The 19,890-nt window shown below is 47.9% G+C and overlaps 1 protein-coding gene across 3 annotated transcripts in view; it reads left to right on the top strand.

Annotated features, from left to right (window-relative positions):
• Positions 1 to 2,293: 2,293 nt before the first annotated feature.
• Positions 2,294 to 19,890, top strand: part of LOC136950332 (voltage-gated potassium channel KCNC1-like) — a 31,815-nt gene continuing 14,218 nt past the window's right edge. For all 3 annotated transcript variants that reach the window (XM_067244624.1, XM_067244620.1, XM_067244621.1), the window contains exon 1: positions 2,294 to 2,917. In XM_067244624.1, coding sequence (XP_067100725.1) covers positions 2,294 to 2,917 — 624 coding nt within the window. The remainder of the gene's footprint in view (positions 2,918 to 19,890) is intronic.

The following is a 19,890-nucleotide window of genomic DNA, read 5'->3' on the forward strand; positions in this document are numbered from 1 at the left end:
AAAAGGGAAATAAGAAGAAAGCGAGAAAGAAGAAAGAGAGACTTGGAGGAGAGAGAGAGAGAAGAGGGAGAGAGATGGGATGCAAGGCTGGAAGACAGAGGGGGAGAGGAGAAATCTGGGGGAGAAAGAAGAAAAATCCTTAAAAAATGCAGCAAAAGAAGAGAGAGATAAATGGGAAAGAAGTCTAGAGATGAGAGCGGGCCACCAGATAGGAGAGAGAGCGTAGTGAGGAGGAGGAGGAAAGTGAAGCCTCGATTCCCCCTTCAATGAAATGTGATTCCCTTATGCGGAATATGAGAGCGAGAGAGAGAGCGTGAGTGAGAGAGGTGGGAGGGAGGGAGGGACGGAGGGAGACGAGATGGAAAGGGGGAGGGTTGGAGAGGGAGAGTGAGCGCGGGAGAGTGGGGGGAGGACGAGGAAAGGAGGACGCAGAGAGAGGGATGGTGGAAAGTGTTGTATTCATCTGAATAGAGAAAAGGAGGTTAAGAGGAAAGGTTCAGCGTTGGGGAGGCTTTGTGCTGTTTATAAGGAACAGTGGGTTGAGCACTGGTAACTGTACTGCAAGGAACTAGCAGGGGAGGGCAAGCAAGAAAATAACTCTGCTTTTTACTGCAGTGGAATTCATTCACTTTTATAGCACACTCTCTCCCTTGATGCCCCAGTCTTCCCCTCGTTCCTGCTCTCTCTCTCTCTCTCTCTCTCTCTCTCTCTCTCTCTCTCTCTCTCTCTTACTCTCCCTCAGTCTCTCTCCCATCCCCTGCCATTAGAAGTGTAGCGTAATGCCTATGGTGACTAAGTGAGGTCGTAACCATTCTGCATTTACTCTCTCTCTTTCTCTGAGGAAGGTCTCTCTTTCTCTCTCTCTCCATCTCTCGCTATTCCACCTCTCCTTCTCGTCTGCAGGTCTTTGTTGTGTTCACTTGTTCTCCCGGTCTTGTTTTGTTCTGTCCTTTCCGATCACTCCATTAAAACACAGATTTATGGTCTGTCTCCCTCTGCCTCTCTAGTGTTCTCTCCCTTCCCCCTCCCGTTCTCTACCCCCCCCTCCCCCGCGGCCCCCCTTCTCTTCCTTCCACCCCCCCCCCACACACACACACACTCCGTGCAGAAGAGGCGGTGAGGCATCCCGACAGACTGGTGCATCCAAGCCATGTAGAGGCAGCCGAGGGGGCAGAGCCAGCAGAGGGAGTGGAGGCAGCTCAGGGATGCAGGGGAATGCATGGTGTCTGTTGTGGGCTGATCGAGGAGATCTAACATTAGTACGGACACTGCACTCCCGGGAAGCAATTAACACACACACACACCAAATGCTACGCCACCTTTCGTCAGAAAAGCTGTAGGGACAAAGGGGAAATGAAGGATCAAGATCCCTCATTTCTAAATCTACCCCTCTGTCTCCTTTTCTCTCCTTCTCGTTCTACCCCTCTTCCTCCATCTTTCTTTTCTCTCACTCTGTTTCACACATTCACATGCAGTCTCTCTCTCTCTCTCGCTCACACACACACACACACACACACTTCTCTCTCTCCTATTGGTTGACCAGACTGTGGGCATGGAGGGAACAGGAGTAACTTGGCAGTGTGCCTATACAATAGTCTCATAGTGCCCTAATTACACACAGAATTTGAATGAACTGGGGTTAATTATGTTGTTGATGACCATATACATTATCCTCTTGTAAAATGCCGAATTCAGTGAACTGACAAAAAAGGAACTAGCTGATTGAAATCGTCGTAAATGAAGTGCTTTGATGTGACATTGGGGATCTCAAATCTCATCTGCATCTGCTGTTCCTAACACAAGGATTGTCCTGTGATAGGTGGGATGGGTCACATAGTTTTAGTTTGTGTTCACTTGATGACTAGATTGTCATTCCACCTTATTCACCAAGTCAGCATAATGGATGTCAACAATCGTCAGCATGTTGAATGGATCATGTGTCTGTCCGATCCTCCAAGCACCTGCTGGAGACCCCTTAACCCATGTCTGTGAGTCTGACCGGTTTTAGAAACATCAACACCCAGCATCCCTGTCAATCTCTTGGATGTTTAGACTTCTGCTACACAGTACACCTGCACAAGGTCATCCAGATTTGTTCTGTGTAATTTACCTGTTGGATAAATCCCATCTGTGTTCTCAGCCACCTTTAACGTATCTTTAGGATTAATGTTAATATTTATCCTTCCATACCTTTCCCTTTTTCTAAAATTCTACCCTTTTTTCTCCCCGCAGACTCCTCCTCCCTCCTCCTCCCTCCGTTTTCTCTCCTCCTCTCCCTCCCCCCCGGTCCTCTATGCTCAGTTCGGTCTGTGTATCCTCTTTCAAAGGGCGCAAGGGTGGGAATAAGTCGTCCAACAAAGCATGTTACAGCGCAGACATGACTTGTCCGTCGGAAAGCGAGAAGATCGTGATAAACTGCGGGGGGGTGCGGCATGAAACATACCGAAGCACCCTAAAAACGTTACCCGGTACCCGTTTATCTTGGCTTACCGAGCCGGACGCATTCAGTAACTTCGATTACGACCCTAAATCCGACGAGTTCTTCTTCGATCGCCACCCGTCTGTCTTTTCATTCATCTTGAACTATTACCGCACGGGGAAGTTGCACTGTCCGAATGACGTGTGCGGTCCGCTGTTCGAAGAGGAGCTGGCATTCTGGGGCATCGATGAGACGGACGTGGAGGCTTGTTGCTGGATGAATTACCGGCAGCACCGGGATGCGGAGGAGGCGTTGGACAGCTTTGAAAATCCTGAACCGGACGCGCCAGAGGACGACCCCGCGCTAACAGGCGGCGCGGATGGGGACCTGAAAAGACTGTGCATGCAGGAGGACGCGAGGAAAGCGGGTTGGTGGAAAACCTGGCAGCCCAGGATATGGGCCCTTTTTGAGGACCCCTATTCCTCCAAATATGCTCGGGTGAGTTGGACTCTTATTACCTCCGTGGTAAAGTTGTTTGAAGGCTCATAGTACTATTTACCATCAAGTTCTTTAAAGTTTGGATATATTGGCCCCTCCATTAGGCTTCAGTCATCTTTGTAATGTATACTTCCTTATCACATTGTTTTATTATCATAATCGACTGCAGATTATGCACTTATAGGTATGACTTCACTTGGCAGTTCGCTTATGTTAAATGTCAGGATATAGACTCACGGATGATGAATAATTAATGTTGATAGCATAAAAAAATTGAAATGTTATTGCTGTTATACATATGGATACGAGGCCACTAGTTGATATTTGTCATCTCATCTCCTATCTAAATTTAAACGTTCCATTTGCACTGTATCGTGGTAACATGTTGTAAATTTGGATGCGCAAATGAGTGCATGTATTCATGCATTTTTGGGGGTCTTTGTCAGTCGGCTACAGTATATGTTTCAGCCTACAGGTCTCTGGTACCTGCATCGAAACGCAGTCTCTGCCCCCTCTCCTCTCCCGCATCCAACCGTCTTCATTAACTTGAATTTGTCTGATCATAATGCTCCTACAAGCATGCTATTGCATTTTACGGTTTTATTCATTGAGCACTTACAGAGAGTAATCTGAGAGAGGTGCGTTTCTGTCTCTCACACGTTTGCCCTTGGTGATTCTAATTTGAGGGTATATATCTGTCCCCTCAACCCAGATAAAAAAGCCTTTACGCGTTTTTACGCACGCTTTTCAGACACACCATATTACCTTGAAGCTGCATAGAACCGCGTCGTTCATATCGCTTTCAATAGCCTAGTGTAACGCTAGCAGAGTAGGGAAATTACGCTTTTAGTATCTGATGATTTCCCTTGATGGCGCAGAGAGTAGCAAGTATCTTGCCCTGTGATTAAATGCTTGAATAAACATTGAGCTGAGATGAATAACTGGTCTGAGGAATATATATATATATATATATATATATATATAGCTATATATATATAAATATATCTATATGTCGAAATATCTCACACCATATTGTTTCAGGTTGTAGGCTACTGTACGATACTCATAACACATTTCATTATGACAGGGTGTTCATTTGATTTCGATAAAGCGATGGTCTGTGAAAATGCATAGCAACCTTCAAGGGACATACTGTACATGGAAAGAATGAAGCCAGATGAACCACATGTAGCTCACTGTGAAACCAGCACCTTCTTATAGTCATGGCTACATCTGTTTTGAAACGCAATGCAAACATGCATGCACACACAGACATACAGACACAGACATACTAAATGCATGTGCACTTACAGGCACACTGCACAATATACTGTAGTACAGGTGCTTGCACTCTCGGCAGCCTTCACAGATACTAAGTCGTACGTTCCGTTTCCCTACAAAGTGAAACACACCCATACGCACACACACATCCCTAATGTCTCTTCCTACACCAGTCTCAGACTCTGTGTATGCAGCAAGGCAGCAGCTCCTCTGCATGTACACACACACACACACAGCCAGGTGTCAAGGCTCAGATAGACAGTCTAGAGAGGGTCACCTGATTCCCTCCCCCCTCCTGGTCTCATTGGATTTAGGATAAGGTATCAGGAAGAGCTGCTGTTGTCACTGGAACAGACCACACTGCTGGGATCGATCACCCACAGAACCCCCCCCCCCACACACACACACCCCACTTCTGGTTTGTATCACTAGTAGGTCACATGGTGTTTGAATTTCTTAGTTCACCACCAGATGCAGTTGATAAATGTTCAACTTGACTCTTGACCTGTGTCACTTTAGCCCAATTGGTTGTGACACTGGACTGTGTTCCACCTGCATCCGAATGTGGCAGGTTAGAGGGGTGTTTGGTTCCAGGTGTCCAGATGTGTTCCTGCAACTCCAACCCAGTCATACTATGTCAAGGAGGACAGTCAGTGTGTTGTGTACTGTGCAGTGCAACACCACGCACCTGTTTTAGGACACAACGTGCCAACATTGAATGGCCTATTGCTATATGTAGAAGCATGTAAAAGGTTAACACTTGATGTCTTCACTGGGCCAAATCCACTTGATACTGCCTATCCAAAAAAAGAACTGCCACCTCGCCCCAATTCAGTGACATGACGTTTGTCGACCTGTAAGAACCCTGCCAGGGGAGCTTGTCCCTCCTTCGGTCCCCTGGCTCTCCAGACGATCCTCCGAGCGTGTTGGCGCCGCGTAGAGCGGCGGGTCAGATGGGTGAGCGGTTAGGGAGTCGGGCTATTAATCCAAAGGTTGCCGGTTCGATTCCTGGCCGTGCAATATGACGTTGTGTCCTTGGGCAAGGCACTTCACCCTACTTGCCTCGGGGATAATGTCCCTGTACTTACTGTAAGTCGCTCTGGATAAGAGCGTCTGCTAAATGACTAAATGTAAATGTAAAGCGCGGGGCGACTTCTCGACAGGATCCATCATCCCCTGGGGCTGCTATTTGTGGGGTGAGCATTAGCCCCATTCCCCTCTGGAGGTCTGGTACGACAGCACTATACGTCAAGACAGGGCAATGACCCAGATCACACAGACTTTTTGCCCCCCTCCCTCCCTCCCTCCCTCCCTCCCTCCCTCCCTCCCTCCCTCCCTCCCTCCCTCCCTCCCTCCCTCCCTCCCTCCCTCCCTCCCTCCCTCTCCCCTTCTCCCCTTCACACAAGCATCAGGGCTGAGTCCAGCAAGACGGAGAGCAAACTGTAGTTGGTAATGCAGGTGGCAGAGAGATGAGGAGAAGAGAGAGATAGAGTGAGGGGGGGGGGGGTGAGGGAGGGGTTAGAGAAATAGAAATGTAGAAAGAGAGGGGGGCAGCGAGCAAAAGATTAAAAACGAGAGAGAGAAGAGAGATTGAGAGTGAGGGAGAGAGGAGCGTAGAGACCGCCACGGTGATTTAAGGGATTTTGTTTTCATCGCCGTGATGTAATGCGCCAGCGATCAATGTTGTGATCAGAGACGTCATTCATATTATCGCTCCACATGCAGCGTTTTTGTCATGCGTGATCGCATGGGGTCTCGCTGGCAGATCCATCCCAGCGGCGCACACGCACACACACACGCGCTGGTGTTTGTGCTGGCTTTTCTGCTGCAGTAGACGCGGAGAGAAAAAGGAGGGGGAGCACTGGAGGAGAAGCAAAAGGGGGATGAGAGAGGGAGGGAGGGAGGGAGGGAGGGAGGGAGGGAGGGAGGGAGGGAGGGAGGGAGGGAGGGAGGGAGGGAGGGAGGGAGGGAGGGAGGGAGAGATAGACGAAGGGAAAGGGATAGATATGGAGAGAAAAAGATACAGCCAGAGAGACTGCAAAAGAGTCGGCAACAGAGCAACGGAAGAGAAGGAGAGAGAGAGGGGAGAGAGTGATAGGAGGTTGGTGGAGAAACTGGACGAGCTACGGGGATGGCAGAGAGAGAAGGAGAGAGAGAGGGGAGAGAGTGATAGGAGGTTGGTGGAGAAACAGGACGAGCTACGGGGATGGCAGAGAGAGAAGGAGAGAGAGAGGGGAGAGAGTGATAGGAGGTTGGTGGAGAAACAGGACGAGCTACAGGGATGGCAGAAAGAGAAGGAGAGAGAGAGGGGAGAGAGTGATAGGAGGTTGGTGGAGAAATAGGACGAGCTACGGGGATGGCAGAGAGAGAAGGAGAGAGAGAGGGGAGAGAGTGATAGGAGGTTGGTGGAGAAACAGGACGAGCTACGGGGATGGCAGAGAGAGAAGGAGAGAGAGAGGGGAGAGAGTGATAGGAGGTTGGTGGAGAAACAGGACGAGCTACAGGGATGGCAGAAAGAGAAGGAGAGAGAGAGATGTGTTGGGGGTCGGGGGTTCTCCTCTTAACATCTTCGATCGATAATAAAGGCTGGAGCAATCCAATCCACCTCCTTTGTGGCTCCCAGTTCCCATTGATTGTTATATGTTATATTTCATTGATTATCATCTCTTTCTTGTCTGTTTTTGATATCACTGTCTGCCTTCCCCTCTTCAAACGGCTGATGTTCTGATTCTTAGAAATGAACAAATTGTTCAATGTTTACTCGCTAACAGGACCATTATGCCACTGGGTGGAGATAAAAAGCCCATTTCCCTATTTGTAGTAGATGTGTGATATTACATCCATCTTATTGCTCTATTGATTGTCTGGTTGCATGACATTGAGTTTCCATGAGACTGTAGGCAGGGGTGGAGTAGATGAACCTCACAAGGAGTTGTCACATGCTGGAAACCTTCCAAACCCATTTCCTCCTAACTCGACGTTCTAGTCTCACTTGGTCTCGTTAACTCAATAAGCATGCTTTGCTGGGGAATGGGATGAAAACAGGATGATTTGTGGCTTCATGTTCCGTTCTGAGTTTGCTTTGTAGTTCAGTGTGGTTTGACTCGAACCAATGGCAGTAAATGGAAGTCTGATTTAATTTGATTGAGTGTCAATAACCCCATATATTGAGATGAACTTCTGCGATCACACACACAGACGCACACAATTACCAGTCCCCAATGAACCCCTTTGGAAAACCACACTCAGATATGTACCCTCAGTAACAGGAATAATAATTCCAGAGAAACAGATTCCATTTCACCTCTACTTACTTTTCTGCTTTCCTGCCCATTGTGTCAAGCACATCACATTCTAGAACCTCCCCGAAACCTCCTTCTAGAACCCTCCGAGGCCAGAGCAAACCTTACGTGGTTCTGTGACGGCTTCATCAGTGTTGGGGGAGCGTTGAATCCCTCGTCTGAACGCCGGCCCGCCATGAAGGTCATGTTTTGCGGTTCATTGTTTGCTGTTCTTTTCCACTGTGCCCAGAGTTGTAGTCATGAACACTGCTGTCATAAACACAAATATGACCTGCCACTGCGCTCAGCGTCAACAGAAGACCCAAGACTGTGTTGGACAGCAAATAAAAAAGCTATATCGATAGGGCTATCTATAAATAGGTGCTGGTATTGGAGCAAAACGCTTGAGCCAGGGTTTTTGTGACATTGTCGGCTTCGCCTGGGACGTCACGTGTTATTTTAGTGACGTGTCGTCTCTGAGGAGGGAGGCCACAGTGAGAGACGTGCGTTAGGGTTCTAGAACAGTTAAGATGGCACGGAGTGTGTGAGGGTTCTAGAACAGTTAAGATGGCACGGAGTGTGTGAGGGTTCTAGAACAGTTAAGATGGCACGGAGTGTGTGAGGGTTCTAGAACAGTTAAGATGGCACGGAGTGTGTGAGGGTTCTAGAACAGTTAAGATGGCACGGAGTGTGTGAGGGTTCTAGAACAGTTAAGATGGCACAGAGTGTGTGAGGGTTCTAGAACAGTTAAGATGGCACGGAGTGTGTGAGGGTTCTAGAACAGTTAAGATGGCACGGAGCCTGAGATCCCCGGTGCTGTAATGATGACAACATTCTGCCCTCCTTATCAGGCTCCTGTTGTTACTGGGTCATTGCTAATTTTGCATACAGTAGTCTGTTGAGATTTTTTTGCACCGTTTTTTTTGGGGGGGGGGGGGTGCACCCCAAGCCCCTTCATCTAACATTTGCCAACTTATAGGTGACATGAACTAAGTGTCAACGGTTAATAATAATATCCTGTTACTATTGTATCTAGTCAGGTAGGTAAGAAATTGCATCCTATTTATCAGAGCTGAACTGATGAGCTGTGCAAAGTCATTTGTTTGCCTCCAAAACAGTGCTGTGACAACACTGAAGTACGTTATCACTTTATTAGCGTATTACGCAGATGAAGACTGTCAGTTAACACTAGTTCCAGCCAATCATTAACGGCCTTCACTGCATTCGCTGTTCTCGCTGCTCTCTGATTGGACTACGGCCCGATGACTACATGCCGTTGGGCTCTGTGACATCACAAACAACATCATCAGGGGGCCCTCGGCTGGCGTGCGCCTCATTAAAAGCCTCTGGCTCCCTTCAACTCATACTGGGATACCTCCTTCTGGTTGTGAGAATATTTGGTAAACCTCATCGCTGAGGTGCTAGACTCCGGGCATTTCTACCACTTCAGGTGATGATGTCATGTGGTGATGAAGCCAGATTTGGCCACTTTAAGCTTGTGTTGCCATTTTGCTGATTGGACCCCAAAAAAATGCCTACAAGTAGGTGTTTTTTGATGTTCGAAACCCCGCTTCTAATGACCAACACTTTCTCACTTCCGTTTTCTCACTGCCTGACTGGAAAAAGTCTAAAAATACAGCGAGCGAGTGTCTTCGACGCCTTCGTCCTTGTGCTCTGTACCATCACCACGCGCCCCGTGTGACCATTGAGGACACACACAATGCTTACAAAACAGTTTGGGCCCCAAAATAGTGTTGACACCGCAGCAGCTTGTTTGTGTGTGTCCTCAAGCAGAAAGCCACTGCTGGCACTGAGCTGCTTGGTTGTGAAACACAGGATGTTCAGAGAGCCCGTGTGGGAAAGGCCTTACAAACCATTGAGCCAACTCCACCGTTTATGCCTGTATTTGGGAAACCCATAGTGTTTTGTTTCAGTTTTTCCTGACGAGGTATTGAGCCGTGGTCCTCCTGTATAGTGTTCCTATCACCAGGAATGTGATACGGCTCCGCTTGCTCTGGCATCCGGTAATACTACCTCAGTGAGTTGTTGATGGGATTCCAGAGGGACGCGGGGCTTCCGAACGATGGAACTGACCAAACTGTTTTGACAACCGATTTGTTGACGACCAAACAAACAAAAAGTGGTTTTCACACTTCTTTACCTGTTTGTAATAAGTGTGACATTCCATACAGCGCACACAATAAACAGACCCTGTTGCCACGGCGTCTCTCACCACCGCCGACCCTCCAATCACCTCTGCCCTCCTCTCCCTCGTTCTCTCTCTCTCTCTCTCTCTCTCTCTCTCTCTCTCTCTCTCTCTCTCTCTCTCTCTCTCTCTCTCTCTCTCTCTCTCTCTCTCTCTCTCTCTCTCTCTCTCACATTGAAATGTGTTTGGACAACGGCGTGGCTGGAGAGCTCACATGGTGCCAGAGCTGGTTACCACGGCACCAAGCTGAATCCTCTAAATGGGGCACAAGCTAGTCAAAACACCAGGAGCAGGAGGACAGGGAAGGGGAGGACACTGAAGCCTGGTACATAGCTACAGCACACACACCTGTGCTGTTTAGGCATGTTATTGTCGACGGCACAGGCTCAGCACACGCAAACACACAAAACTTTACACAGTGAGTGTAAACCTTCGCCTGAAAGCCATAAATCGACATGCTTTACACGCCTATAAAAAAACCTTTACATGGTGCACACCTTACATGCATTACCCTTTACACTGTACACATATATGCCCATAAAGCATCTCTCTGAGTGCCCACTCACGGGACAGACATAAATCTGTACATCTGACACACCTCCGCACGTGACCCCCACAGACTGCACTCACCCCGTGCATCACACACACACCTCCACACTGAGCCACTTTGCACTCATAACAAGCCTGTAATGGACTCACATTATAACAGGAGAATTAGCTGACTGGATGCTGTGGTTCCAAAAAATCGATCACTCACCATTTTTAAAAGGTTATACTTTATTTTTTGTTTCAAAAAGTGTTCTCTGTCAGGTTTTGCTGATTTAGCCGATATTCACCAGGATCCAGCAGTCTGAAAGTGCAAAATGATGCACCCTTATTCTGGCAAACATGTTGAATATGACAACTGACTCATTGGGTTTTAGAAAACAAGTTTTATAGTGGTAGATTTACGTACCAAATGGGATAAACCCAAAACGACAGGTGAACATTTCAGTCACTATGCCATCTGGAAGTAGAACAACTTCTTCCCTCACCGTTGACTTCAGAAACATTCCTTTTCAAAATAAATCTTTCAGAAACTCTAGAAGTGAGGAGCACGCAGTTAGTTCCTTGCTGTATTTCCAGAATATGTTGGTTGGTTCGTGTGCTAGCTGGAGCCTGGTTAGTATGCATGGTTGGCCTCGTGACATTCCCTGCTGCAGCTAGCTCCTGTTGCCCTGTGGCTCTGGGAACAGTCAAGCAGGGTCCCTGCTCATTCCCACGGAAAATGACATTGGAGAGCAACACTGGGATAATTCCTGAGTGACCATCTGCTGCCTGCCGATGGTTCCTCCCTTGTAAGTGGCAGGGTGGTGGCGGTGGGGGTGGTGGTGGGGGAGGGCGGGCGGGCGGCGAGGAGGGCGGGGCAGTGGAGCTGGCGCAGTTTAAGGAGTTGTATGTCGTAGGACTCTGTTGTGTAAAATGTCCGAGTGAGGATTTGGAACGAATTGTCTGGAATTGTCCACAGCTCAAAGTCCTTCAGACATCCTTTGTTTATCACTGCAGAGGAAGAGTGTTATTGGAACATTTCCCCCTAAAGATTAGCCTTCTTTTAACATTTTGATGGCCTTTTAATCGGTGAAGGTTGGTAAGAGGTGGATGGTTAGATAGCTGCCTGCAATGTCCTTGTTCTCTCATAAACACACAGCTACCTGTGGTGTGCGCTTGAGTGAGTGTGTGTGTGTGTGTGTGGCTTTCCTGTTTCTCTTACAAAGCATTTTTGGCACAAACCTCTCAGTTAGATTAAGGACAGAAAGAGAGAGAGAGAGACAGAGAGAAGCGGAAAGATAGAGTCAGAGAGATATAGAGATAGACACAGGAATGGAGAGAAGAGAGAGCGGGAGGGGGTCCTGAAGGAGGAGACTGGCAGGTACTCGGTCATCACAGCTAATAGAACAGGGACAGCTTCGCCAAACTAGCTCTCACTCAGCACACAATACAAGCTATAGGAGGAGTAGGTGGGGGGGGGGGCAGAAGAAGGGATGGGGGCGCTCAAGAGAAAGAGAGAGGGGGGGACGTCGCAAGGACAAATGCAACATAGTACTCTTCAGTGAACTGGATCGAATACAAAGCAGACTTTGAGGGGGGGGGGTCTCTCTCACGCTCTCACACGGCTCCATGCCACGTCTGTTCTTCAGAGATGTTTGACACGACTGCAGAGGGAAGAAATGGAGGGAACCTCAATGCTGCGGCGCAGATACGACACTGTGACGTGTCGACCAGAGAGAGAGAGAGAGAGATAGTTGGGGAGCACTGCTGTGTGTGTCGGCGGTTGAGTCATTCGGGGAATCTCTGAAATCCGGCTCTGTCTTGTTAAGGGTCCTCCAGCGACGGTACTGTATGTTGAAGCTTCACTGATGTGGATTTAGAACACAGAGGTTTTACTTGTGTGTTGTCTGTCAAGTTTTTGACTTAACCTTTAATTAATGGGGCAGGCTTTTAAGAACATACAATTAAGAACCTTGCAACAAATCAGTCAGATGTCTCTAAGCATCATAAAGCAACTCCCCATTCAAGATATTGATTTATGTGCATCAGCAAATTCTTGTTTCATGTATACAACACAAACGAACACTAGTCACGTCTCAAGTGCAAACAGACACACACGCTAGTTCCTTGTCACGAATGCATGCATGTACACACACACACCAGGCAAAGTATCGCCATCACTCTTCATCACACTCGTTCTACGCCCCTAACCCCGCACACACACACACACGCACACACACAGCCCGCCCCATCCCTCCATGCAATCACCTCCCATTGCCCTTCAGTCTCCAGTGGGGCCCTACACCGGATGCCCCCTGCCAAAGTGGGGTATTCTTGGCTTCAGGGATCCAGAAGTCTGCCCCCACCTCCACCCCACCTCCCCCAGTTCAGATCCCTTGTATCTCCCCAGGGTGCTTACGTGGACAGACCCCCCCCCCCCCCCACACACACACACACACACACACACTCTCTCTCTCTCTCTTATAGGATATCTGGTGCTGCTTCGACCTGCGATTCTCACTCACATCCTCTTCAGGTATCAGTCACAAGATTTCCCCTCCCCTCTCATCCTGTCCTCTCGTTCCCTCTACATCTTTAGCACACCGCTGGGAGAGAGTGTGTGTGTGTGTTTGTGTGTAAGTGTAAGAGAATAGGTATGTGTGTTGTTGTCGCCATGTGGTTCCTGTGTAGTCTGTCTGTGGTCATGAGATCTTCCCCCTGCAGGAGGGCTTGTTTTACACACACATGCAGAGTAGTGGAACTGACAACCATAGAGTCTCTTTTTATTTTTTTGTCTTTGTCTCTCTTTTTCTTTCTCTCCCATTCTCTGTACCTCTTTCTTTCTCTTTCCCTCTCTCATTTCCCTCCCTGTCTTTCTCTCACTCAACAACACACACACACAAAGACTCCTTTACAAAATTAGTTTACATTCTGTTCATGATATCGGCTTAATAATATTAGCTTGACCGCATGTGCACTAATAAACACGTAAAAATGTTTATTTATGTTTGCTAGGTAAACTTTAGGAGTAAACAGGGTTCAATTATTTCTACTTGTTGTTTATTGATACATTTCATGGTCATGTTCGAGGAGCCACTAGTCACACGTGCTGGTAAGAGCACGTTGTTTCCACCTCTGTCTTCAAAGGTCTCAAGAACTAAAAGCTAAACCTGAAGCTACTGTGTTAATTCATTATTCAACATTCTTTCTTTTTCTCTCCCCCTCTCTCTTTCCTTTCCCTCTCTCTCTTCCTCTCTCTCACTTTCTCCCTCTCTCTCCGTCCGTTTTCTCTCTCTCTCTCTTACTGCCCCACTTTTAGAGTCTGGCCGTTTCACACACCACCTCCCTCCAAGCTCTCTCGCCCTCTCTCCTTCTCTCTCTTTCTCTCCCTCTCCTTCTCTCCCTCTCTCCTTCTCTCCCTCTCTCCTTCTCTCCCTCTGCATGAACACAGTGGAATGTTCCGGTCTTCCTTAAGGTTGCTATAATTTCACAATAATCACATGGCCAGAACAAACTCAAGCAGTTGTGGATACGAGTTACGAAGAGGAAGATGATGATGATGAGGGTGAGGTTGAGGTTGACAGGAAGGGTTGTTCCGGAACTCGGGTCACAGCCACTGTCATGACTACTGTGGGTCTCTCCCTCATAATGGTCTGAAGGAAGTCTTCCTCTCGCTCTCCTTCTCTCCTCCATGAGATTATACATTAATCAGGCTCTTCCAGTTCAAGCCGTGGCCCTTCAGGAGAGGAGGACTTCCTTGGAGAAGTCTTGTCTTTAATCATTGATGTGTCATGCTTCATTCATGTGCAGGTTTCGCATCGTCCTCCAGCCTCCTCTAACGGCTGCCTGCGGTCGTAGCTCTCGCGTGCTTTGTTTGACGAGGACAATCGCGCTCTCAATCGAATCCTGATCGGACACAATTCCCTCAGAGTTACCTTGGCAACGTGGACGAAAGACAACCCATCCAAAACACACACATACACACACATTTACGCACGCACACACACCAAAAACACCTTCCCTCAAGGTCACTCACATTGTACCTGCACAATAAGCGCTATCGCCATGTTCATTAAGTAATTAGCATTGAGCCTTGCTTGACAGATTGCTGTTTGGCAGAGGCTGGACCCCTATTGAGGAGCCATGTCAGTCATTAGAGGAGCAGTATTTGACAGAGGCAGGCCCTTTATCAGGGAGACCTAGTAGGTAGCATAGGAGCAGGATCTGGCAGGATCCCCGTCCTTGGTGCTGTGAGAAGAGAGGCTAACGCAGTGGTTGTCATGGTGACACGGGCCCTGGTAATACTGTAATGATAAAGCTCCTCTGGATTGTGCCGCAGTAAACACACGCACAGGGAGACACACATTCACACAGACGGGCAGACGCAAGCACACACACACACACACACGCACTGACCCACTGTTGGGGTCTCATTGAGGCCGTGTCACCATGCCTGCTGGACCTATAACTTCTCTCTCTCTCTCTCTCTCTCTCTCTCTCTCTCTCTCGCTTTCTTTCTCTCTCTCGCTTTCTTTCTCTCTCTTTCTTTCACACCAGACTCTGGTGTCTCTTTCTTTGGCGCAGACTGTCTTGCATTCACACTCAACAGGGCTGTATCCCTCCTCTCTCTCTCTCTCTCTCTCTCTCTCTCTCTCTCTCTCTCCGTTCATCCTTTACCGTAATCTCCGCTGTTGGTGGCCCTTCTGTTTCCACTCACCCTCTCATTCTACCACTTGTTCTACCCTTTCTTGGCTCTCTCATTCACAGTCACCAGGTCCCTGCCTCCTCCTCCCTCCTCCTCCCTCCTTCCTTCACTTTCATGAGTTCATCCTCCCTCCATCCAGCAACAGCAGCAGCCGGGTCTCATAAAGTCGCACCGACTGTGTCAACGCCTCATTGTCCTTTTCTCAATCGCCTTTCTCAATCGTCTCTCTCTCTCTCTCTCTCTCTCTCTCTCTCTCTCTCTCTCTCTCTCTCTCTCAGTCTCAGTCTATCTCTCTCTCTCAATCTCTCTTTCTTTCTCTCTCTCTCAATCTCTCTTTCTCTCTCTCTATCTCTCCCTTTTCCCCTACCGCTCTCCCTCCACTCATCTCTCCCATCTCCACCTTGCTTCCTTCTCTCTTAAATTTATGTTGATCATCTATCCAAATCAAATTTTGGATAGATGGGGCTTGAAGGTCATTGGCCTGCTTACATGTATGTAGACGACGTAGTGAGAGGGGTCTCCATGGGGGATCGTATATCAGGCTATGCTAATGAGCTTGGGCTCTCAGTCTGTATGAACATAGATTACTTAGGGAGCAGACCATCTACTTTCTTGTCCTCGAACCCATACACATACACACACGCACAATCAAACACGCTCGCACATATAGACAGACACACACCTAACCCCAATACTCTATCAAGTGGATAAGTGGCTCCATACCAATAGGAAGCAGCAGAGAGAGGGATGGAGGGATGGAGGGATGTAAGGATGGAGGGATGGAGGGATAAATAAAGGAAAAGTGACAGAGTACTTCTCCTACTAGTATCCACCCCCCTTCTTCATATTATTTTCTCTCTCCCTCTCTCCCTCTCTCTCCCTCTGTCCCTCTCTCTCCCTCTCTCTCTCTTTCAACCTTTCTCTCTTTCTCACCCCTCTCTCTGTCCATCTTTCATGCGTGCCTCATTGCAGTGATCATGTAGGTAGCACTCTCTTTCTGCCAAGTAGACATACCCATGTACCACACAAACACACATGCACACACCTGTGTTAATGCAGGCTTGATGAATAGCCTGAATTGCATTAGTGGTCAAGCCCAGGAAGTACAGTATAATTTCATGGCACAGTAGATCCTTCACTTAACATAATATATACAGCTGAAAAAGCATGGGCCCACGTGATGGATTGATCTATTGATTTTCTTTACTGCTCTTGCACTTGAGGAATATTACATTTGTAGTGCATGTAATTGAAGTAGCAACATTACTGTAAATATTGATGGAGGAGGAAATGGTGAAGTATGTTGTTACTGAGCGCACCATCCTTTTTCTTGAGTCACTCTGCTCCCGTTCAAAGTTTGCATTTGTCGTTGTTTGCAGTCTACCTGTACTGTACCTACACTGCCACCTCTTCCTGCTTTGTCATGTGACCTCTGATCATTGGCTTCTCATCTAATCATCCTCTTTTTTCATCTGGATCCAGCTAACCTGTCTGCAACATTCTCTATCTCCCCGTCCGCCTGTCTCAACCAGCCTGCCTCCCCCTGTCTCTCTCACTCTCCCTCCGTCTCACCCAACCTCCCTCTGCCTCTCTCTCTCCCTTCCCCCTTCCTCCCTACGTCTCTCCCTCTCTGTCTCCCTCCCTCCCTCTCTGTGTCTTTCTCCCTCCCATCCCTCCCTCTGTCTCACCACCTGTGCAGCCTACATATCAGATTTGATGTGAGTTTTTCCAAAGTAACTTTTTCTGGGTGATGGTTAGCGGACTGTGAATAAGTGTATGTGTATGTGTTTGTGTGTGCGTGTGTGCATGAGTGAATGATGAGTGAGTGAGTGAGTGAATGAGTGAGTGAATGCATGCATTGTGGGTATGTGTTTGTGAGTGTGCATATGAGAGGGCTAATGTTCAAGACAATACATCAGAGAACTAACTTGAAAGGTATTCCTTCTAGCACTACCGCTGTACCTACTGCTAAAGCTAAGACCACCACAATGCTCTTTGTCAACATAACCCTCAATTCTCCTAATCAACATGTATAGTTCTACTTTTAACCACTCAGCTGTGGGAACAGGTCCTGGCCAATGAGAGAGCTCCATGAACAGGTCCCCCTGGTTCCTCTCTGGTCTCTGGGATGGGGGCGGCGGGTGGACGGGAGACAGGACTGAATCTGATCTGTGTGTGTGTGTCTGTGTGTGTGTGCATTTTGTGTGCGTGTGTGTTCACAATACAGAGGGGTAGAGCACTGCAGCAATCTGAAAAAGTAGGTCAGACACAGACTACAGAGACATGGCAGAGGAGGGAAGAGGGAGGAGAGCAGGGGATGGAGAGATGGAGAGGGAGAGATGGATTGGAAAGAGGTGAAGAACATAAGGTAGCCATGACGAGGAGAGACGCAGAAAGACAGAGAGAGAGAGAGAGATAGAACGTCTGAAAGAGGAAAGTGAACCAGAATGAGAATGATCCAGCTGTTGGAGAATGAAGAGTTACTTCTCAATCAATACAATGGATGGCGGCTGGTTTGGTGTGTTCTGGTTTACAGTATGTTGCCTCATCTAGTCAGAGCTTACGTAAGCTTTTTGGAGGTTTGTCACAGATAAACCTGAATACCACCAACATCCCCTGAAATTACATGCAAATGCATCTTCACATATCTGCACATACTGTATGCTAATCCCTTAATACAGCTGGCCCAATCAAATTCCTTGACACTGGCTGTATTTTGAAAAGTGCCTTTATGACTGACATTCGTTTGCCACAGGCTAATGCCACTCAGCTAATCTCTGCTGTATTTACTGTATCTCTCTTGGGCTTATGTACGTAGTGTATCTATTTCCTGTCAAGAAAAGAGAGATGAATGTTCACTCTCGTTTTGATGCCTGACGGTGAAAGGGGGGTCAGGGTTCAACGTGTTCATGTTGATCTTAAGAAACAGGAGCCCATGATGAACATCACGATCCCTCCCTTTCACCAGTGCTACCTCACTGTCGTCTCTCAAGCATCCTCCTTTCATTTCGTCTCCACATTTACATCCTGGATGCGAATAACATATGGGAAACGCACACATAACAGCCAAGGCACTCAAGGATTTCACTTACATGGGCTCCACTCAAGTGGGGTTTTATTTATTTTTCTTCCTCTCCGGCCATGTCTGTTATGTATTATTTATTTGATTATAACACAAAGTATACTGAAGTCTATAAATACACCTCTGACCAAGTACCGGTCTGTTGTGGGGGAAGGGGAGGTTGGAACCATGCACACACTATATTATCACGCGGATGTAATTGAGTCAAGAACAACTGAACGGACCAGCATAATGAGGTCCTCCACCATGCACACAGTCCACTTCCAGGCTGCCTCGACAGCAAACCCTGGGAAAACAAATCGTTGAAATGAGCGGTTGAAAAGCGATCGCTGCTGACGAAAACACTGATGTCCTTGTCTAGTCGTGTTACGGGTGGGATAAACGCTATCTGTATTTTGAGTAAATTGTTTCTAAAAAGAAAAAAAACTATATATTCCTTCTGAAACTGAGTCTGCGGATTGCAGATCTCAGCGCAGGGCCACTCTTACGACTGCTTTTGTTTTGCTTTCCATCCAACAAATGTGCCCTGAGGAGAGTTTTGGAAGGGGATGAGCGGAGAGATGCCAGACATTGTAGAATGGAAATGATGGCAGACAGGCCAGATTCCCAGGAGAGGCAGGAAATTGGAGGCAGTGTCCAACCAGTTATGGCAATGTACTAATGACACTAACGCTTTTCATGAACATCATTACCTACTTTGGCAGTTGATTTTAGAATATGACTTAATGAAAGAATTTCCTGAAATACATTTAAAAGTGAATTTTAGCTCACTAACTTCCACACTGTCTCTAGTCAACATCAACGTACATTAGATATGGACATATTTCTGCAGTGGAATATAAAATATACAAATGTGATTGACAGTAGTAACACAATGTATGTTTTGTAGTAATGCACTTACATACCATTATGGGTCAATAATGTGTTAGTAATATTCCCCAAATCAACATTTTGTACGTTCTTAGTTTCCCCAAGTACATGTAAGGCAACCGATAATACATTTGTGAAATTAGTTCAGACTATTAATAGAGATTTAAAATAAGATTGAGGGTCCGGTCTAAAATGTGACTATAACTACAGCCAGACCGCCATTTTTCAAGGCCTTTCCCCTCCTCCCCCTCCATTGGGGCCCTGGGTCGTCAGTCCTTCCCCCTCCATTGTGGCCCTGGGTCGTCAGTCCTTCCCCCTCCATTGGGGCCCTGGGTCGTCAGTCCTTCCCCCTCCATTGGGGCCCTGGGTCGTCAGTCCTTCCCCCTCCATTGGGGCCCTGGGTCGTCAGTCCTTCCCCCTCCATTGGGGCCCTGGGTCGTCAGTCCTTCCCCCTCCATTGGGGCCCTGGGTCGTCAGTCCTTCCCCCTCCATTGGGGCCCTGGGTCGTCAGTCCTTCCCCCTCCATTGGGGCCCTGGGTCGTCAATCCCACTTCTCCCCCCACTTCGACGCCCCTGCTTGGGTTATCAGACACTGTCCCGCGAACTGGCCTGGAGACACTTAGTGGAGACTGTAAGAAGCCAGGAGCACGTCCAGAGGGGGCCTTCTGATTCTGAACCCCTCTCACGGTCCTCTGGGATACGCAGCATCTACAAGTCACAAGCCCCGGCTTGGTTTCTGCCCCCTCCGCCTCCCCTCTATTTGTCTCCCATCAATATTCCCTCTCCTTTCCCCTCCATCCTCTCCTCCTCACCTCCTCCTTGTTTCGGCGCTAATGCCGGTGAGGGAGTCCTAGCCTGTGTTCTTCTCATCCCACCCAGGTCCCCTCCCCCCTTCGCTGTCTCTTCTGCAGGTTTATGACGAGTGCCTCCACAGTTTTTTTCCCTTTTTTTACGACAACTTTTCTCCTTGGGCTGTCATGCCGATGACCGTTGCAGCCGTTTTCTGAGTGTCAGATGGAA

The sequence above is a fragment of the Osmerus mordax genome, chromosome 10, assembly GCF_038355195.1.
Source record: "Osmerus mordax isolate fOsmMor3 chromosome 10, fOsmMor3.pri, whole genome shotgun sequence".
In the NCBI taxonomy this organism is placed as follows: Eukaryota; Metazoa; Chordata; class Actinopteri; order Osmeriformes; family Osmeridae; genus Osmerus; species Osmerus mordax.